General features: G+C 44.6%; 1 protein-coding gene across 2 annotated transcripts in view; it reads right to left on the minus strand.

Moving 5' to 3' along the window:
* The window catches only part of LOC128439165 (protein kinase C-binding protein NELL1), a 190,411-nt gene that overhangs the window by 106,083 nt on the left and 62,400 nt on the right, over positions 1 to 21,928 (minus strand). For both annotated transcript variants that reach the window (XM_053421910.1, XM_053421911.1), the window contains 7 exons: positions 20,380 to 20,476; positions 13,892 to 13,964; positions 13,255 to 13,337; positions 9,200 to 9,334; positions 7,231 to 7,333; positions 5,714 to 5,787; positions 2,072 to 2,171 (listed from right to left, as the gene is read on the minus strand). In XM_053421910.1, coding sequence (XP_053277885.1) covers positions 2,072 to 2,171; positions 5,714 to 5,787; positions 7,231 to 7,333; positions 9,200 to 9,334; positions 13,255 to 13,337; positions 13,892 to 13,964; positions 20,380 to 20,476 — 665 coding nt within the window. The remainder of the gene's footprint in view (positions 1 to 2,071; positions 2,172 to 5,713; positions 5,788 to 7,230; positions 7,334 to 9,199; positions 9,335 to 13,254; positions 13,338 to 13,891; positions 13,965 to 20,379; positions 20,477 to 21,928) is intronic.

Raw genomic sequence — 21,928 nt, forward strand, 5'->3', positions numbered from 1 at the left:
ATTATTCTACATCAACAACAGCAGATGTATTTTTGGATTCTGTGTCAGAGGAAACATCTCCTTGGGAATCAGATGCGTTTTTTTCAGGCTTGCTGCCAGGAATCAAACCGTGTCCGTCCGACTGGTGCGCCGCCCGTGTGCCACCGTGCTTCTTTAAATCCAAACTCACCCCCACACCGAGGTCCTGCACGTGCACAGAAACGTGACATCACAGACGGGCTGAGAGTCAGTGGAGTGAGGGGGACAGACAGAGATGATTGTCTCCAGTAGGTGCAGGACCATCATGTCCTGTAATGAGTGACAGACCGGCGGCACATAAAAGCCCCTGAGAGACGGGGGGGGGGGGGGGGGGGGGGAGGGGGGAGCCTGGGGAGCCATTACTGTGGAAAGAGCTGTGTCGGCATTATTCTTCCCCACACGCCACAGAAAGGGGGGGGGGGGGGTAATGTCCAACCCTGAGAGGACATGAACACCGGATCCATCTCCACTGGTTGGTTTAGGTTTTTCACCTCAGCAAGTTTGTTTGTTGTCTCCACCTGCTTCTCTGAACTTTTCATTTTAACAATATCATGAAATAGTAAAACCCTATTTTAGCTGCTCTCTGTGAGTTGATATAAATGTAATTCATTGTGTAACGTGAGCATATAATGTGGTTTCATCTCCATCAAAGGCCCTGGAATCATATTCAAATCAAATTAAAAGCATATTTGTGGATTTACAACTCTTATAATATTTTGGTGCAGATTGAGATCAGGTGGCAAATCCAGGAAATGTTTTTTGTTCACTTAACTTTACTAGATATAATACTTATACTCCAAATTTTTTGGACCTTTTCACCTATTTCCTATTGATGGATTTTTGATCTTGTAGGAAAATCATATTTTGGTGGTTAAATATTTTCCTTGGCTGAGATATGATCTCTACTGAGTTGTACCAAGGTTTAATTTGCAAATCACAGAATTCTGCGGGAAAATCCATCCCAGTAAAAAACAGAGGGGTGCAAACACCCTGACAACCGACAGCTGTATGATTACCAATTTAACAGAGCGCGACTTTGTGGACTTAATACTGAGGCTGGAGTAAATTTGCGAGCAGAGGCAAAGCCCTGAGTCACAAACTGGAGAAGAGGTCTGCAGATGATCTGGAAATAATGAGCAGCTCTGACTTTCTACTGCCCTCAGGGTGTGAGTGTGAGGGAAAGAGAGAGGAAGAGGAGGAGAAGAGGAGGAACGGGGACTCTAATCTTTAATTGTTGCTTCTTACAGACTAAACTCTCCTCTCTCTCTCTCCTCTCTCTCTCTCTCTGCACCTCTATCTTGCCTTTTTTAAATCTTCCCTAATTCTTATCAGCCTCTCTCTCCTCCTCTTCCTCTCCTCGGGTACTTTCTCTCCTCATCCGACTCCTGACTGTTCTCTCAACACATCGGCTCTTATCCTCTCATGTGCTTTGAATGCACTCCCTTCCCTCCGTTCTTTTCAACAGAGCAGCTCTAAGACTTTATATCCTCTTTCCTTCTCCTCTCCTCGCTGCCAACCCCCCTCTTCTCTCTCATCTTCCCTTTTCCTCCCTGCATCTTTAAAAAGGTATTTTTCCTTTTCTGTTTTTTTTCCCATATCCCTGCATTTTGGTCTTCCCGGTGAATCCGGGCCCTGCTGCTTATCTTCAGTGTCCTCTGCTCACAATCTGCCCTGGGTTCCTCTCATAATGGCTCCGTGGCTGACAGCCTCCTACGGTTTGTTTATTCAGTGTATTTACTGAATTACCGGTGGCTATTTACCCTGTAGTACCTCCCTGCCAAAGCAGCGGGACTCAGGCAAATTGGCGTAGCAGGTGCCTTACAGCAGACAGACCAATCTGCTCGGGTAGGCACTGCAGCCAAGAAGCTTTCATACCGGGTTGAAAAGGGAGAGAAACATATTCATTGCGGAGGCACAGACTGAATCTGAATCAGCATCCGGACGACTGGCTGTGTTTGCTTCTGGGGGGGGGGGGGCTTCTGTGCACCCACGTCCAGAGACAAAGTGATTCATGTGACTGTGGAGAGTGAATGACGGGGGGGGGGGGGCGTACCTCTGCACACGTTGCAGCAGCGGCCGTCCGGGAGGATCTGCTCGCCGGTCGTGCAGTTGAGCTCCGGACAACTTTCTGACACTTTGATCATCAGGCCGTTCTGGAGGGACACAGGCAGAATATTGATATTGATATTAAGGTTAATTTTCAAACCATTTACCTGCAAGGATACAGTTTTATGCACATTTCCCCTTTTTCAACCATGAAAATACGTTTAATGAAACTTAAAAACATTCTTTATGGACACCAGCAAAAGCATTGTATCTATTCTTTCACCACATATTGAACTTTAGAAGGTGAGTTGAAGCTTTGCCATATTTTCAAATACTCAATTTTCAAAAGCAAAGAGAAATAACCTATTGGAAAACGATATATACCTGCGCTAAGGTTATATTGAACTGAAGTAAAATGCTCTATAGAAGTAAGATTTTACTACAAAAACAAACCGAATCAAATTTTTCAAGGTAAATAAAGTGCCATTATGAAAAAATATATATATTTATATGTATTTTTTGCCAAACTGATGTTTTAATTGGTGCACAGTGGCGCCCTCTTCTTCTTCCATACCCTGTAGTTCCTCCATTTAATATACATATTGTCCTGGATTATTGATATTGTAAACATGATGGGAAATGAAACACAGCTTATATTCATACACTAAACATATTGTAATAATAACAAGCAGGTTGACAAGGTACCGTTTGATTGGTTGAACTCAACTTTAGACATACAGACAACTGTGGCTCCAGCAAATCAGTCGATCATAACATGAATGTGTTAAATTGGAATCAGAAAACATTTGAAATATTAAACTCTCCTGTTTTTTATCTTGTTACTTTTATGTTTTTTAAATATTTTTTAATTAATCTCACACAAAGGCCTGTGGCTACAGTTGAACCTCCTGATTCAGGCATCACATGGTGAGGTTGACTCTGCTTTGGGAACATATGAGACCACACTCACAGTTAAAAGGATGAATTTTCCGATATGTAAAAAAAATTATATATTTCGGGTCTGAATCCGGCTGCCATGACAACGAGGAGGTGGAAAGTAAAGGCCGTGTGGCGGCTCAGATCCATGAGGTGGATATGAATATGAATATGATTATGAATACAGAGTGAGGAGCAGACACATGCACCAGAGGAAACACACGCAGATACAACTGGGTGACATCTTCCCACTGGGATATAAAAACAAATAAGACACAACAGCTCCTAATGAAGAAGCAATTCAAACCCCTAACACTCCTTATTCATTCATAAATAAATACTTAACATTAACTCTTACTCTATAACAGTGTCCCACATGGTTATTTTATATGATCACACCATTTGTTGCTATAAGGAAGTGACAGTTGATTCTTTCCTCTCGTGTGTTAAAGGATCTTCTCATTCTTGCTGAATTAATGGACAGAAAGAGGAAAGTGACGTGTTTCCTGAACATAAGAGCATGTAAAGCTTCTCAGGTTTTCTTTAAGCAACACCAAATATACCAATTATATGTATATATTATTTACAAAGAGATCAGACTGCAAAGCTCTCACTGTTTTCCAGCACTTGAGATTTTCGTTAAAAGTCTTTTAAACCTTAACAAATAACAGACAAAGTTATATTAAGGGATGGAAATGTCCATAACACCTCTGCACCTGTTCTTCTATTGCTCTGGTCTTCAGCAGTGTTTTCCATTTATTATTTAGACTGCAGCAACCGGCCATATCCTAATTTGTCCTGCCACAAGTTTCACAATGAACAAAACCATTGTTGAGGCTTCTTACAGGAACATAATACCGCCATTGAATGAATTAATCATGTAGGAAACTCTGTACAGTATCACACACGTCATGTTTATCTTCCAGCTGATGTTTGTTAGTTTTAAGACGAGGTGGAAGGCGAAGCTGCGTCTGCTCCTGAGGACGTGAGAGCAGCAGCGACGAGGAGGAGGTGAGAATGGAAGGCAGCGATAATGAGCACCGGGAGGGAAGAGGGTGCCGGTGAGAGCGACGGCACTGAGGAGCCGGGGCATGAGGAGAATGAGGAGCCGGGCCAAGCAGGGGGGGGAGAACAGAGAGAGAGAGAGAGAGAGAGAGAGAGAGAGAGAGAGAGAGAGAGAGAGAGAGAGTCATCCCCACATCCACAGATCAGGGGGGACAGCAGGTCTCCGCTCACCCTGAGAACCACCGGGGTAAGAATGACCAAACAGCAGCGAGGAGCAGGAAGTGTGATGAACCCCCGAGCTCCTCGTCAGAGTAAGAGCTGCCTGGTTGAGTTTCATGAGTGACAGGCGCATGTGTCAGGAGTTGGTAGAGACCAAAACATCAATTACAGGAGAGTGACTGCAAATCGCTGCCCCCTGCAGGTTAATCTACTTTACTAATTGCCAATAACAACACTGGTTCCTGTGGACCAGCAAGTGGCTCCATCACGGAATCCTTAAGGCTTTCCCTTTGTTTGATTTAACAAATAGAAATGATGATCAAAACAAGTCAGGGCATTTAAAAATAAATAATAATTCCACAGTCTAAAGTTTATTTGACAGGGAGGAAACTATTTCATGTGTGAATGATGAAGAACAAAACATTCTCCAGCTTTTGGTCCCATTTTTTTTGAAGATGTCAGGTTTAATTTTTCCACAGAGGAAACTAAAAGCAACAGTTAATTTGGTTACTCAAGATTTTTTGGGGGAAATGTAAATTATAATTCAAAGCATATTAGATATCTGGCCTTAAAGATGCATAACTCACTAAAACACTTTAACTTTACTGGTTTTAGTTGTGGACCAGGATGATTTAAATCCTTTCACACATTATCTTAAAATAATTTATTATTTCCCTGTCTCTCTCTCTCTCTCTCTCTCTCTCTCTCTCTCTCTCTCTCTCTCTCCAAATGTCAATGCATATATTATTATTCGCTGCCGTTCCCACTTCCTCCCTCTCCACTGTTGGGGGCGAGGGAACAGAGCGAAGGTCAAAACATCGACCACCAATCAACCGCCCCCCCCAAAAGAAACACACACTGTTCACTGTACTAACATGTTGACGTATCCTGCTGAGATTTAAGGACCTCAGAATATATGAGACGACATGAAACCTCTGAGAGTATCAAAATAAAACGTTTTTTTGGTCCCATCCCAAAATAATGTGTCCACAAATCTGTCATTTAGCAGCCTTCACATCCAGGAGAAGAGGACGCCTCTAATTGCTTAAAGCTTCCAGTCAACATAGTGATGGTTCAGGGTCTCCGAGGGATAACAACGAGCAGAGGAATCCACAGAGCGGCTCTTTGTGAGCAGTCACACACACAAACCTCTAGGGTTGTTTCCTCAAAACGTGTTTTTCCTCTTCACAGATAAATGGCCCCAGAGCAGAGGAAGCTCACCTCCGTTCTACACTGAACTGGACTAATGGCTTTAATTAGAATCCATGCAGTGATGAAGCCCCAGTTTAAACCAGGCCTTTGTGTTGCTGTGTTCATGAGTTATTCTAATTACCTGGATATCTCACCATTACAGGGGAGAAAGAAAGGCAGATTGAACAGACTGGGACAGGGAGGGCCTGCTGGCTAATTGAATAACACACAGAGCATTCCACCACACACATCCTGAAGGAACCTGGCTGGAGGAACAAAATGCTCGATGTGGAGTTACCTTGCATTCCCTGCAGCTCCGGGATAAAAAGCGCCGGCCCTCAGAGAACGTCTTTCCCATGTAGGTGCACTTCGCTGTGGAAAAACAAAAACAACTGCTTCAGTATCACTCCCCCCCCCATTAAGGTGAGCACAGTAACTATGAAAACACCAGAAGCAGAAGAGTTCCTCGGCCGGTAATATAAGCTCCTGCAGGACTTTTCAACAATAGTGAGTAATGCTTTTAAAAAAAAAGTTTACGCCCGAAGTTCTGCAGAGCTAATTCCATTAGAAACAAACTTGTTCTTGGCCAGTGTGCATGAGTGGAGAGGAAGTGTATCAGCGCATTAAGAATACAACAGAGGAGACCCTTCTGCATACTCCTCCGGCGATACAGCAGAAATAGAAAAATGAAGCATATGAAACGACGTCCTCCTCTCTAGAGGGGAGGACCACGGATCGCTCTGGAGCGCCGCTCCCTCGTTCCTCTGTGCCAGAGCTCTGATGTGCGCAGGGGAGGAACAGGAGGAAGAAAGAGAGAGCGCAGGGATGGAGGGAGGCGGAGGAGGGATGGAATTATTCAAAGATGGACTACACCTCTGGGATTTAGTGTTTTTCTTTTCTGCAGTATAGCGAGAGAGAGAGAGAGACACAGTTGTTCATGGGTCTGCGAGCGGTTAGCAGACCCCTGTGCTCTATAGGAGAAGTGGTGCTTGTGTTTCAGCTTCCATGGAAATCAGGCGACTGTGATCTGTGCTGCTGCAGAGAGTTCACTCTGGTTTCATTGCACCAGCAGAACCACAGCTCGAAAAACAGAGGCCGTATAGACAGTGGTTGTGGTTTTAAATCACACCTTGTGCTCTAATTACGAAAAAAAACACCTTCTTCTCCCAGTTAACCCTCAAATTAGGTTTCCACTCTTGGGTGTTTCCGGGCTAACGAGCTAAAATGGCGGAGAAACAGCGTTGGAGGAGGAGCTGCGTCTCCATTGGCCGATAGACGTGAATTGGAGCGAAACAGGAAGTGAAAACTGGGAAAAGAAGAACGTGGAAGAGAAGCTTCACGTCCGCTAATGGAATGTGACTGCTGCTCTCAAGGAGCGGGGAGGACCAGAAAGTGAGATGTGGCAGATACACCGTTTTTTAAAATGTGCGGGTAACCTTTGAAGTAATGGAGCTTCAGCTTCACTCAGACTTAAAGAACAGACTTTTAATAATCTGTAGCCGGGGCTTTTTAATTCTGACCCTCAAACCGCATGATGAGGTTCAAAAATCAATTTCTAGCTGATTTTTTTTTTTGCTGGAAATAATGAAATAATTCTAGACGACTCCCACACATAGTAACTTTTTATCCTGCATGTTATCTGCTGCTCTTCTGTGTTTGGTTTTGGAATGACTGAAAGAGAATCCCCCCTCTGAACTCTGGATCTCCTCACTCCTCCGCTCGATGAACCTCCTGCTTCTACTGCTTCACCATCACACTCAGTAAAAACCATGTGCTTCCCCATTTGTTTTGTGACCACGTGCTGCAGATACTTACGTCTGCACTTCTTGCAGCAGGTCCCGTCCACGTGCACAGGCAGCGAGTCCTCCGAGCAGTTTGCCGGAGGACAGAAAATCCTGCGACACTCCACTACTCCGTTCTGAAAGAGAGAAATCACATTTTCTTTATTCCCCCTTTTTTTTTTTTTTTTGCCCTCATAAAAACATGCAGGTATCAGAAGGAAGAATCCATCACTCAGGGAGCGGGTACACCTTTCGCCTGTGGCACTGCTAAAAGATTCACACTGAACATGTCTCCCACTTGCCTCTATGTCTCAATTTACATTTGTCATTCAATATTAAAAGCTTGATTCTCCCCCCCGCCCAACAGTAAACCTGAGTGTGCGCCGTTCAATACAGTTTACAGTGCAGCTCCAGCAGAGTTGGCCCCATGCAAACCAACCCAGACCCGTTCAGAACACCGCCTTCAGGACTGCAATCTGAAAAACTGAATAGCTATATGAGAAAAATCATAATGTGATACAGCCCAGATAACAGATTCATCATCCAGCGCCGGACGGGTGATACTGAAATTGAGCAGCCGGCTGATAGCAAGTAGTTATTCGGGCCCTGAAGGACCGCCTTCATTTCTGAAGCTGATATACTTCTCTCTCTCTCTCTCTCTCTCTCTCTCTCTCTCTCTCTCTCTCTCTCTCTCTCCCCTTCATTTCGTGAGTCATCGGGAATGGTTCCCCCAGGAAGCCGCAGTTATCAGTTAATGGTTTGTCCACGGGTTGGAAATCAGACCAAATCAACTTCACCCTGTGCTTGATGTGCAACGATGCGGAGAGTCCATTCCCCGAGGGGCCGGGGAAGGGGCTGGCCTGATTCAACACATCCTGGAATCTGACTCCTGTGTCTGAGCGCGGGCAGAGACACTTATTGGGGGGGGGGCGAGGGGGAGCTTATTAGGGGGCGGGCCAGGGGCCAGGGGGGAGATGATGCTGGGAAACTGGGAAATGTGATGGGAAGTGGAGTTAAGTGTTGAGAGAGGAGGGCTGTGGTGACTTTCCATTAAAGAGGAGATTCTGTTCTGTGATTCAGATTTTCTGGTTGTGGAAGCTATTTGTCTTTGTGGATTTTTGATTCCTTTGATTTCCAAGGTCACTGCACAAATTCCATCTTTTTGTCTTTCATTAATTCTGACTTATTATTATGAAATATCGATAAATGTACTTTATCGATTCCACTTCAGACTCTATCTGATCTTCCTCTACCTTCTGTTTGAAATGGAAACTACAACAAGAGAAGAAGATGATGTCAGACTTTGTGGATTAAGATGATTTTAACAATCTTGATGGAGCTTAAATAAGAAGGGGACTTAATTAAGGGATTAATAAACTAAGCCTTAGATTGTTTCCTGTGGACACAAACACCTCCACCGGTCTAGGAAACAGCTTTACACTAATCTCACATTTGTTTGAAGAAAATAAAACATTCAGCCACAGTAAGTGGTCGGAGGTATTGTGTGTTTTTGTCGGTTGTTTGTCTGTCGAGTTCTCGTGAAAACGATATCTCAAGAACGCATCGAGTGAATTTCTTCAAATATCTGAGCAAATGTCCACTTGGACACATGGAGGAACTTGTAGGTCAAAGGTCAAGGTCATAGTGACCTTACCAAACCTAAGAATTGTCAGATTTGATGCAACTTTGGAATCATGGATGAACTGATTTGATTATTGTGGTGAAAGGACAAAGTTCAAGGTCACAGTGGCCTCACGTGGTATTTCAAGTATGAATTTGGGTATTTTCTTCCCATTTGGACCGGTTGTCTCTTGAACTCAAAGAATAACAGTCAGTGGCCAAAGGAAAAGGTCACGTGACCTCATGTCATTGTGAATGCAACACGTCTCCTGGAGAGACTCACACTCTCCTGGATGGCGGCGGCACACATCAGCAGCAGAGCGATGGTTCTGGTTCATCGTGTGAAAGCCGGGGGCCTTCTGAAGGTTGAGGGTGACACTGACCTTACATGCACAGTTCCTGCAGTTCTCCGGCTCCACCCACAGCTCCTGGTCCCGGTACACCAGGCTGTTGGCGCTGCAGGTCCTCTCGCAGTGACAGCCCTCCAGCTGGGTCAGCCTGGACTCGGCGTAGTTCAGCTGAGGACGAGCACAGAAGCATCGTCATCGTGTCAGATCATGAAGTGTAAACGAGCATGCAGGTTAACCTCCCCCCCCCCTCTGGTGTTCCAGTGCTCGGTTTTCACTGGGAGCCGCTCGTTAGAAGAGCCCACTGAATAATGGGTGATCCCCATTCAGCTCAGGCTCCTCACCTCAGGCTATGATCTACTGACAGATGACAGACAGGACTGACAGCCCCCCCCCCCCCCCCCCCCCCACACTACCTCCTCCTTCTCCAGATCATCTCATGATCAACGCTCTGCACGCTTGTCTCTCGACTGAAGAGGCTTTGACTGACAAATGTCACCAGAAGATGTCAAGGGTCGAACCACGAGACTCAGAGGAATGACAGGATATGAAAACCCCTGTCTTCAGAGTCTTTACTCATGATGTATAAACTATTAATTTCTTCCTGTTAATGTGTTTTATAAGAAATAATCAATGCTACGTGGATTGTGTTCACAGCTAGCAGGTTTCTGACTTGTTCTGTTCCTCAGTAGTAAGAATGATCTTGAACTACAATCAATCAAATCTCGGTTTAGAAAAACCAAAGAGTAATATTTGTTTATACCAATTACAGGATAGCAGTGGTGTCTTTAATAGGCAGCCAGCTACTGAGAAATTAGCGTCCTTCAAAGTCCAGTTTGTGTCTTTAATCAACACAGATGTTTGTTTGTGTGTCCACTGTCTCCATCAGAGCTCAGTCTCCAGCTTCAGTACTAATTTATAAACCTGTGTGAAATACCAGTAGCTGCCTGACCTATATAGAAGTAATGAGAGTCCAGTTTGAAAGGGGCCAAGGAGGAGGAACTCTAAAAGGTCCAATTGATCCCCCCCCCCCCTGATTCCTCTGCTCCCAGCTCACGGTGTCACAAAGAGCGGACTCGCCACGATAGGACAAAGCCTTTCCGGTGAAATGCCGGATATCACCGAGGGCTTTTCTACTTCATTGAGAGGAGCTGTGCAGTGAGCAGTGAGCAGTGGACAAGTGTCCTGTCAAAGCCCCAAACTAAATGTTTGAAATGCAATTTCAAAGGCCGGCAGGCAGGCTGCCTGGAGGCGCCACAGAGGAGCAGCTCTCCTGGACGGCGTGAGCATCAAACGACACAGTGAGGCTGAACACAGGAGTCAGAGGCTAATAGACGTGTGTCTCCTGTGGTTGATACATGAGGCAGAGACACGGGAGTTAAAGCAACAACAGCTGAAGACAAGGTGAGGACACTTGTTTCTCAGGGTTTCTGAAGGATCGGTCAAATGTCTGTTTCCATGAAATGCAGAGGAGCAGGAGCAATTATATAACTCTGCCATGTTTTCACCCGTCTGCTTGATTGTTTGACTGATTGTTAAAAGAATTAAACTAAAACTACTGAGCGGATTTCCATGAAACCTGGAGGAAGGACAGGACGTCGGCATAGAAAGATGTGGAAACATGTGTGGCGATCCAGGAACTAATGTCATTACACAAACTCATAACTGCCTCTTAAAGTTTGGAATTATTCGGAACACTTATTGTGATTTTAATTTTCACAGGTTTCCCAGGATATCAGCATTGAAATAGTAATTTCCTGGTCTGCATTGTTTTCTTTCAAGGCTTGAATTTAAGGGGATTGATGTGTTTTGATGGGTCTATGTGCTCTAGTGCCTTTTCTAGTTAAGATTGTTATTGATATGAAAGAACCCTGATGTCAGCCATCAAGTAATTATCATATTTTTTGCCATAAAAAGGAAACAAACACACAAAAATCTTGTCAGAACCTCTTTAGTGTTGCTCGTTTCAAACTCAACTAAACGAGGATGAATTGGATCTTTACAGTTTTTGTTATTTGGATTTAAAAAATATTTCCACTCTTTGTTTATAATACGATTTTATTTGAAAACACAAAAAATCTCAACATTTAAGTAAAGTTAAATGTTTTTATTGGGATTATTTCGCTGGGAAAACAACTAAAAGCTTATTTTGTTGTGTAATTGCGATGAACCCAGACTTCTCCCTTTCAAGAGGAAATAAATCCTGAAGGATTAGTATCTGTATTGATGTTCCGTGTTATGTTATCGGGGGAAATAAATGGTACTGAGCCTTTTCTGCGTAAACACAAGCTTGTGCTTCCTCTCCACAAACACACAGGTGTGTAACCAGCAGACGCCACCATGCTAATCCACACACACACACAACGAGGCTCATTGTCACTTCACCTCACCTTGACTCTCCAGATCACACATTCAGGACCTGGTGATTATTCACCTCACGCTGGATTCAGAGAGTCAGTAAGAGCAGGTGACGGCTGCCTCCCCCCCCCCCCCCCCCCCCCACACCTCCCGTGAGCATTAAGGTCGGGAGGCAGGAGGTCTGGAGGAGGCAGGAGGTCTGGAGGAGGCAGGAGGTCTAGAGGAGGCAGCAGGTCTGGAGGAGGCAGGAGGTCTGGAGGAGCGTCAGTGTGAAGGAGGCGCTGCTGACACAGCAGTCGGGTAATGTTCTTCAATTTAACCTTTATTTACACCGAAAACCATTCTGTGGCTCACCCGCCCACTGAGACGCCCTCACCTCATTCACTCCCACCTGAGGGCTCTCATTTATGCACGTAGAGGCGCACACAGACACACACACACACACACACACACACACACTCAGAGTCGATCACACACACGTAGCTATGCAGATGTTTAGTCTTCTAAATGGTTGGAGCTCTCCCCCACGGCTCCAGGGCACATTGCCTTTTAGCCTCCTGTTGTGGCAATGCAGTCGACTGACACCTTGTTTGAACCCCCTGCGCACCTGTGTGTGTGTGTGTGTGTGTGTGTGTGTGTGTGTGACCAAGAAAAACGATTTTTTAAATGTCAATTTCATCCATATATACACAAAGATGCTGTATATATTTTCCTAGAAATGAATATGCCAACTGAAATGGCTCCCAGCAGGGGGCCGTAATTCCACCAGGGCCCAACAGAACACATTTAAATTCACGAGATCTTGAAAATGTTGAAAAACCATCCAATCTCGAAATTGTGTTTTTCCCTGACTCATTCCGCACCAAGTCTCGTGGTGATGTGCGAATATAGATTTTATTATACAGGAAAACTACAGTATATGAGGAAGGAGTTTTAGAGGAAAACTTCAGAGTCCTGGAGTGAGCAAGGTGGTCACTATGATTCAGATGATATGACAAACATAATAACCTTTGACCTTTCATTCCCTCCTTTTCACACAAAGAACAAAAAAATAGACAAAAATACTCACAACTCAGGGTATTTAGTGTTTTTTGGACAGTTTGCAAAAACCCATAGATATATTATATAATCAATAATCAAGTAACTATTCCATATGTGACTTCTGTTGTGATATGAAACTATATATTCAAATGGTAAAACAGCTCCATCTTGTCTTTCCTCCCTCGGGGATCAACTGATTCTCTGTTTGCGATTCCCTCTCACATTAATATGAGTTTCATTTCTGAACCACTTCACCACAACAATGGACACAACAATCAGATTTTCTCCAGAGAGATTCATTTGTTGTTTTTTTGTTTCATAACGATAACATCCATCTCTCTTTAGGTTTTATTTTAATTTTCTTTTGTCCTCGTTGAATTAGACAAAAACAGAGACGCTGACTTCGGTGGAGAAAGAACAATGAAGTTCAGTGAAGACGTCAGCAGCTGAATCAAAGGGTTCCTCTGTCTCTGCAGTGGAGAAGGATCTAATTTATTCATTTCCATTTATGTGTCTATTTGTTTGCAAGGCTGCAGCTTTTAACTGGATGATTTTATTTCTCTTCCTGACACAGTTGCATAATCAGGGTATTGTTTTGTATCTGTAACGTCTCTGTCAAGTCCTGTTTTAGCTGTTTATCGTGTGTTTTATTGTGTTGATGTGAGCTGGTGATTGTGCGTTCCTGTCTTTACCTTCAGGGTCATCTTGGCCAGGAGCTCCTGAAGGTCCATGATGCCTTGCACCAGGCTCAGGAAATCACTGCAGGTCGGACAAGCTCAACGCAGGAAGAGGAAGCATCAAACCAAGAGAGGGAGAGAAGAGCGGGAGAGAGAGAGAGAGAGAGAGAGAGAGAGAGAGAGAGAGAGAGAGAGAGAGAAGAGAGACAAGAGGGAATAAATTAGACAGGGAACAAAAGAAAATCGATACCCAGACTGTATTCATCTGGACTCCTGGTGGCCACCAGCAAACACAAGCCTCACACATCTGTTTACTCTCTGTCCTCGGCCTGTGGCTGGTGTTAGCATCAATAATGAAGCGCCGCGGTGTGATTGTGTGATTACACGCCGTATTGATCGGTGACAGAGACGGTGGCACGGCGGCGACCTCCTATCTCCACCCGGCCGACAGTAAACAGACGGAGGAACACGGCGGCGAGAGGAATGAGATCAGGGTGGAGATGGCTGGAGGAAGAGACTCTGTCTGTGAGGTCACCGCCGGATGACACATCGCTCATTACAACCCAATTTCATAATGGTGCACTGTAATGGAGATGGTGCCCCCCCCCCCCTTTACACCTCAGCTGTGTGACTCTGTCATCATTACACTTACTGCGGTTGAGGTTAGGACACTGGGTGATGAAGCCGTTGGGGGCGAAAATCAGCTTCACATCCTGGATGACGCCCTGCCAACACAAAGAGAGGAGGGGGGGGGGGGGTGTTAGACAATGATACATACAATGTATTGATCCATGTTGAGATATCATCAATAATTCAAATGCTAGCATGAACACAAGCTGAATGCTAATGGTGTTCAGCAGCTATTTCCTCGAGAGGCTCACGAGCTGTGAACTCAAGAAGAAGCTGAAGGAAATTCATTCGTTAACGATTTGGTCAAATTGAAATGCAAACGATACACGTCAAATTAAAATCTGCACCAAATTTGCACACACTCATGAAATATCTGTCCCATAAAGACGCCAGAATTTTTTCATCAGGATGAATCATTCTCTGAAAAAGTGTCTATTATTTAATAGAGTTTAAAACAATGTCCTGGATCCTAAATTGATTTGTCTCTCTCTTTTATATAACATCATTTATTACAGGTTTTCTTGACAGGAATAAAACCTGTGTTCTGATTTATCCTTATTTAATTATGTGTTTTCACAATATACTTGAATCTGCATGAAACTTGGACATATAATGGAAATGTATCAGGGAGATGGTGAAAACACAAAGTACACACACGGCATTCGTTCTTGGCTGAACTGAAGAAAAGCTCCTCCACACAAAAGCAGAAGTAAAATGGCCTTTAACCATCGGAGCTCTCTCTCTCCTTTATTAACCGATGACCTGTCAATCACTCTGAATGACAGTCTGGCTCCAGAGACGTCTCCGTGATGACCACAGGGATCAATGATGGAAAACAAAGCGTCTCTCTCTAATGGAAACCACCGGGGAACCCACACAGAAACACACATGAGCCTGATGGAGTTTCAGCATTGGAAGCCATATTTAAAACGTGCTGTGGTGGGGTGAAATTCATTTACTGTTCATTTGGGCGGCCGGCATGCAAACAACACCTGGGAGAGAGAGAGAGGGAGAGAGAGAGAGAGAGTGAGTGAGAGATAGAGAGAGAGAGAGAAAGACAGAGAGAGAGAGAGAGGCTTCAGGCGAGCAGCACAGATTGAAAACAAACGCACACTCTCTCTCTCTCTCACACAAACACACACAAACAACACACACACACACACACGCGCTCTGTGAAACAACGGATGGAGGAGCAGATTGTCGGTGTCACTCAGGATGAAAATGAAGGTGCAGATCGTGGCTGTCTGAGCCGCTGGTGTGATATCGGAGCCCTGACTGCACATCACTGCCAGTGATCAGCGGGTAATTGGAACTGAAGTCATCAAATGTCTTTTCTCACACACACAAACAGACACACACAAACAGACACACACAAACACACACGTATCTCATTCCTCTGCAATACCAGGTGTGTTTCATTCCTCTGCCAAATAATGTCAACTCCCCGATGAGGAGACGAGTCCAGGAACATGGCTGCAGACGTGGGGGGGGGGGGGGGGGTTCTTTCTTCAGTGTATTTGTGTGTAGTTATTTTGTTCATGTCAAATAAACAGTGAGGCTCCATATCGCTCTCCATCACTGCCTCAGTAGCACAGCACTGTCATAAAAACATTAATAAACATCACACTAAATAAAGGCTAATGAGCTAATGGACGTAGGTATAAAGGAAAAATTATAATTGCCAAAATTTGTAGGATATATTTTGTTTTCAATGTTTGTAAAATCTTTATTTAAGCTAAACAATAATATCATGATTCTTTAGAGTTCTTAATTTAATTCTGAAGTCAGTGACACATGTTCTCCGTCTTCTTGTCTCGGTTCAGCTGCTCATTGGATTTGAAGTGAATTTGACAGAAGTGCTGACTTTCAGCTTTAAGGCTGAAATAATCAATATTTTTATATTAGCAGTGAATTTAAGAACCACATGTAATATGAGAGGGGTCAGGAAAATATCACAGACTCTGCAGCTGCATTGATTTTTGAAGTTTAGCTCCCGCTCTCTCTCTCTCTCTCTCTCTCTCTCTCACTCTCTCTCTCTCTCTCTCATTGCAGTTTTTAGTTTCATATGTGGTTGTGGCAAATTTCCCAAAACACTGTATCTCTACTTCTACAAATCTTTGTGTGAGGGTGCGTGTCACTAAAAATATCCTCTGTATTCAAGATGAAAAAAGATCCTGCGCCCACAAGGTAATTATCTCAAGTTCATGAACACATGGATGAAAAATATCTCCTTTTGGGAATTTAGCTGCATCAGGTGCTGTTTAAGTATCATTTGTTTCTTTGTGTCCCTCAAAGATTCACAAGTTCACTCGTTATTATCTCCACTGCTCCTCTCTGCTCACTTTCACCATCATTCTTCCACGTAAGCTGGTTTACTGCAGCAATAAGAGTCCAGGCCTGTTGTTGCCTTTGCCTTTGGGTAACATTGAGAGAGGTCTACTGTCCCGGGTACAATCGTGAGCCAGGTGCCAGGTGTGAGGACCGAGCTTCTGCCTGCTGCTCATCTCCGAGGACCAACTCAACATCAACCACACTAATTAACAAGTGTGAGAAGGGGAAGAGACCAGAGGATGATCTCTGCCTGGGAACATTACAGAAACACGTGAGTCACCGGGAAAGTTAATGAGAACAGAACCAGTATGAATAGAGTCAGGTGATAAGATCAATGTCCCACCTTTTCTTTAAAGTTTAAGACAAACTAAGTGAGAGACCTCTCCGCTCTGAATCCCTCCCGTCCACGTTTCCTCCATCGGGCCCCCTCGTGTAACCTGCTCCTGCTTTCCATCACCGCCTGTGTTAGGATTCATTACCGTCCCGTAGTGCATGAAACGCCGAGTGCTTCACAAGAGCGCCGGCTGCAAACGAGCCCTGCACCGTCCCTGAGGAGTCAGCGTTCCCCGGTACAATGGATTCTAGATAAAGATAATTTATTACGGTTGCTCTTTCAGATTGAAGGGCCCCGAGAGGAGGAGGCGGCGGCGGCGAGGACGTGGAGCGTCTGGAGCCGCAGCCGGGACTGAACATGTTTTATTTAAAGGCCTAGTTAGCTCGTCTTATCATCTTCCCACTCCTCCGTCCTGAGTGGGATAGATTACAGCCGCCACTTTATTTCGCCTCCTATCTCCTCCTGCGGTGTTATACTCGCTCTCGGCTATTTTCCCTTTTTGCTTCTTTATTCTCATTTTCCAACAAGGTCTTCAACTGTCTCTACGTTTGACAAGAGAAGATGTAAGTGGACTCTGTGCATCCTCTTGTCTTCAGCAGGTGGAAGAAGGAGGAGGTGAATGTAAAGTTAGCTGACGTGTTGCAGTCCATCTCTGTATGTGTCTATTAAGACCTCTGCACAATACATCTGAAGGGAAATACTTAAGATAAGTTAATATACTCCTTTATTAGTCGCACAATATATATATATATATATATTCAGGGTTAACCCATTACGTCACATAATCCCCTGATTGTGTACAGATTCAACAAATCACACATACTTATATGTTTTTGGTTCAAATCTGCATTTCTGAAATACAACAATCTCCGTCCAGATGAACATTCAAGCTCCTAATCAAAAGTAAACTCCGTCCATACTAGCACAACTGGAAATGCATCACATGACCAGTAACCTGAGCTACTGGGTCCCACAGGAAGCAGATTGTCAACTCGTTACAGAAAATACTAATTGATGATAAATGTAATCAACCCTCAAGACTGATAAGAACCAATCAGGAAGCGATGTGGACATCATCGTTTAGTCCAGACTAATCAGTGTTTCCAAAGTTCTTGATTTGTTTGTGGATGCTTGAAAACTCCAGATTAGTGTTGATGTCAGGAACAGAAGTAGCAGATAAGATGTGTGTTAAGATTAAATGTACTGTGACACAAACTGTGTTTTATTCTGTTTCCCTTCAAATCAGCTGATAAGTGTGAAGACACGAGGGACACAGCCACCTCGTCTCTCTCCAGAGTTCAGAAACGCCCTGTGGTAAAATAACAGGCAAGTAGACAACAGCCTGCAGCTGAAATGAATCTGGGTTGACAGATAACAGGCTGAGTTTAGTAAGTTCAGGTAGAAACACATGCAAGTGCTGATTTATTCTTTTCACATCTGGGAAGAGCCCATGGAAAAACAATAGAATAAAGAAAATATGAATACATGTATTTTACTGAGACATCTCACCTTTAACTCAAGGATCAGACAGTGAACAGAGACTTCTCTTTAACCATTACATTATAACGTGTGACAGAAATAAAAAGGAAATAGATGTGAAGTTATCTGTATTTGAATGGTTTGCAGATTTCAGTGTAATGATATGAATTATTGTCCAGACTAGAATCAGCCAGCAGACACCTCTATAAAAAAACACACAAAAACCCACAAGTCATCTGAGAAATAAGCTCATTACGACCGGTAGTTATGTTTTATGGTTCTAGCTTCCTGAAGCAGCTGAGGAGATTATGATGGGAGCAAAGGGGAGGAAGTCAGGGAGGAAGTCAGGGAGGAAGTCAGGGAGGAAGTCAAGGAGGAAGTCGGGGAGGAAGTCGGGGAGGAAGTCAGAGAGGAAGTCAGGGAGGACGTCAGGGAGGAAGTCAGGGAGGAAGTCAAGGAGGAAGTCAGGGAGGAAGTCAGGGAGGAAGTCAGGGAGGAAGTTAGGAAAGAAGTCAGGCAGGAAGTCAGAGAGGAAGTCAGGGAGGAGGTCAGGGAGGAGGTGAGGGAGGAAGTCAGGGAAGAAGTCATGGAGGAGGTTAGGGAGGAAGTCAGGGAGGAAGTCAGGGAGGGAGGAAGTCAGGGAGGAGGTCAGGGAGGAGGTCAGGGAGGAAGTCAGGGGGGAAGCAGGTCGACCAGACGACCAGACAGATGTTTTTTAATCCATGTCCAATTCAATAAGAATTCAAACTAACCTTAACCTGGATTATTGTAACCATGATGAAGACAGAAGTTTAACCCAACTTTAAAGTGGGAAACTTCAGAATTACTGTGTTGAATTCACTCTTCCTCATGTGTAAGTAACTTGTTATAACTTACTGATGCCTGTGTTTGACTCTCGATTCTGTAATATTGCACATTTCCCCGTTGTGGGACTAATGAAGGATTATTTTATCTCATCTTATCTTGTTTGCATCTGTGCTTTGTGAAAAAATGTGTCAAACAAATAACAACCATTGCAGCAAACAGGGATTTGCTTGAAATAAAACTACTCTGAATATGTCGTCACATTTCACAGCCCTAACTGTATAATCCTGTATTTTGCAACAGGTTGTTAATCATGTAAATATTCTTGTAAACTTCAGTTGAATCACTCAAATACACAATCTGTAATTACAGCAACATTTCAGTGATACAGACCAAACTGTGTAAATTGGTTTTGTACATAGTGCAATTGCAACTGCACTGAAACTTGGTATTAGAGTGTGAGAACCCGAATGTGCTACTTTAGATTCAGAGTTTAGTTAAACAGCGAAGAAGAGCAAAGTTCCTACTTATAGTTTTGTCCAATCAGGTATTTTCTGCAGCTGTGGGATAATAATGTGTTTGTCTAACGTTTCCTTGTATCTGTCATCGTGTGCTTCTCTTCAGCAGCTGCACCTTTTATTCTCCCTGAGCACTGAGCCCGATTTCCAAAAAGCACAGCGACTACTTAACAGCGATTAACATTTCCTCTCATGAATATGCACGAGTTAAAGATATCACTGTGTTTTAAAACCCCACAAAAAAAGCCTGTAGCACAAAAAATGGTTCTGGTAAACTGAGCAGCAGGTCGTTGATCTCAGGTGTTTACAAGTGCACACGTCAAACCAGCATGCAAACTGGTCCCAGTGCGAACCCAAAGAGGGGGGGGGGACCTCCTCATTCCCTCCGTCATATGAGCCCATGCACTTCCACGCCATCTGTGTGCACCACTGACAAATGCCTTTGAGCACTCGAAGGGTAGACAGTCTGTGAGCACTGAGCCGACCACAGGTAGGGAACTGGGAGACGGAGCAGGGAACTGGGAGACGGAGCAGACCACAGGAGAAGCAGCTCCTCGAGGTCTCGATGCAAGAAAGGGGGATGAAGGAGGAGGCAGAGGAGGGAAGAGGAGGGAGGAGGGAGGAGGAGGGATGGTGTCAAAGCACGGGGGAGGTAGAAATAATTTACACCGCAGCGGGGACCGGAGTCTGATCAATATGTTACATGGACCAAAATGAAAAAAAGCCCATTGATTGCATGGCAGGTGGGCAGGAGAGGTGGGAATATCAAGAGCACGTGTGTGTCTGGGCGACCCCCCCCCCCCCGCTGTGTGCACCCCCTGCTGTGATCGCATGCAGGAGCCTGACAAAGTGAGCAGTCATTAAAAATCGACAGCATTGTAATGGGCCTGGGAATGAGCGTTTCAAAGAGACTCTTCTTCTTCTGTACATCTCTCTCTCAAAGGCTGGAATGTGAAGCACGTCCTGGTATGTGAAGGAAGTGTGTGTGTCTGTGTGTGTGTGTGTGTGTCTGTGTGTGTTCATGCATCATCTCTAGAGTCTTACCTTGAACAGGCCGTGCTTGTGGCCGTGCTGGCCCAGCCACACTCCACTGCCCGGGGTGAGCTCCATCTGAGGAGGGTCTATCACCCGCTCGTAAATCCTGCCAACAACAAATCAGAGGAGAACGTTGGGAGTTAGGATGACGGTGCACAAACACACTTCTCTACAGACTGTGCATTTCCACTCCCTGCTGCCCCCCCCCCCCCCTGTCTTCGTGGGTAGCAGGGAGAGCCGGGCATGAGGCTGCTCTCCTCGAGCATGACAGCCAGTCTCGCCCCGCGGCTCCCCAACACAGTATTGATACCTGGACGTGGGACGTAGGCCGGATTAACCGTCCAACAACTGACACAAACACACACAGGCTTTGGCATCATCAAGGCAAACATCCTCCGTGTCATTCAGCAACACTTCTCCCTGCTTGGAGGTTTTCTAAACCACACCAGCAAGCCACGATGGGCCAGCGTGAGGATGTCAGAGAACAGGTTTCACCCTCCTCTTCCTCCTCCTCCTCCTCCTCCTCCTCCTCCTCCTCCTCCTCCTCCTCCTCCTCCTCACAGTGTGAGCACACGCAGACACACACACAAGCTGATTTCTCCCTTTGTCTTCTTTCATTATAAAGGCATCACTGTAATTTAGTGCCTGTGTTGATCTCCGTGACAGAGGCAGCGCAACGACGACAACCACAACACGGAGGGTTCTACTCTCAGAAGAAGTTGGGCTAGTTAACTTGCAGAGTCAACAAATTCTTTATGAAATATAAACTGTGTGTTATTACTGTGTGTGTGTGTGGGGGGGGGGGGGCAGCTGGACAGGTGCCTGGTCTGGATCTATACGACCGTTCCAGCCCTCTGCACATGACTCATGGTCATTTTAATGCTTCTGACTTTCACTTAATGCTCCATTAATGATATCTCTGTTATTAACATCGAGGGAAATGACTCGATGGAAATGTCAAAAGAACACTTGAGCTGCTCCGAAGACTCAAAACGTCTCTGTCAGCTTTGTCGTTTTGACTTTATTAATATATAGACAAGTCAAATTTACAGTGTGGGTTCAGCCACTCTGGGCTCCAGAGGTGGATCCAGGGGCTCCAGCTGAAATCTGATTGGCCACTGAAGTGTTGCTGTCCTATCAGTAATCTTAACAAATAGACAAATTTGGCGCTAACATAAATATGACAACTTTAAACAATTTTTTAAATATATATATATGAACGAATGTGGAAAATGGATAAATGGATAAATGGATGAATGGATGGATGAATACATTGATTGATGTATGGATGGATAAACGGATGAATGGATGATTGACGGATGGATTTGCTCTAAACTATAGAGCTCACTAAATAAGGAACAACTTAAATGTGCCCCTCGCTCATTCAGGGCTAATGTGTGGATGTTGGACATATAATTGGCCCCTCAGTGTAAATTGTGGGCCCTTGATGGCCCCTGATTTAGAAAAAATCCTACGTCCACCAGTGAAGAACCAAACCATTACCTTTACACCACGTGCAGCTCAATCAAATGGGAGGAGTGACACTCCACAGAGGAAA

Source organism: Pleuronectes platessa, chromosome 1, assembly GCF_947347685.1.
Source record: "Pleuronectes platessa chromosome 1, fPlePla1.1, whole genome shotgun sequence".
Taxonomy (NCBI): Eukaryota; Metazoa; Chordata; class Actinopteri; order Pleuronectiformes; family Pleuronectidae; genus Pleuronectes; species Pleuronectes platessa.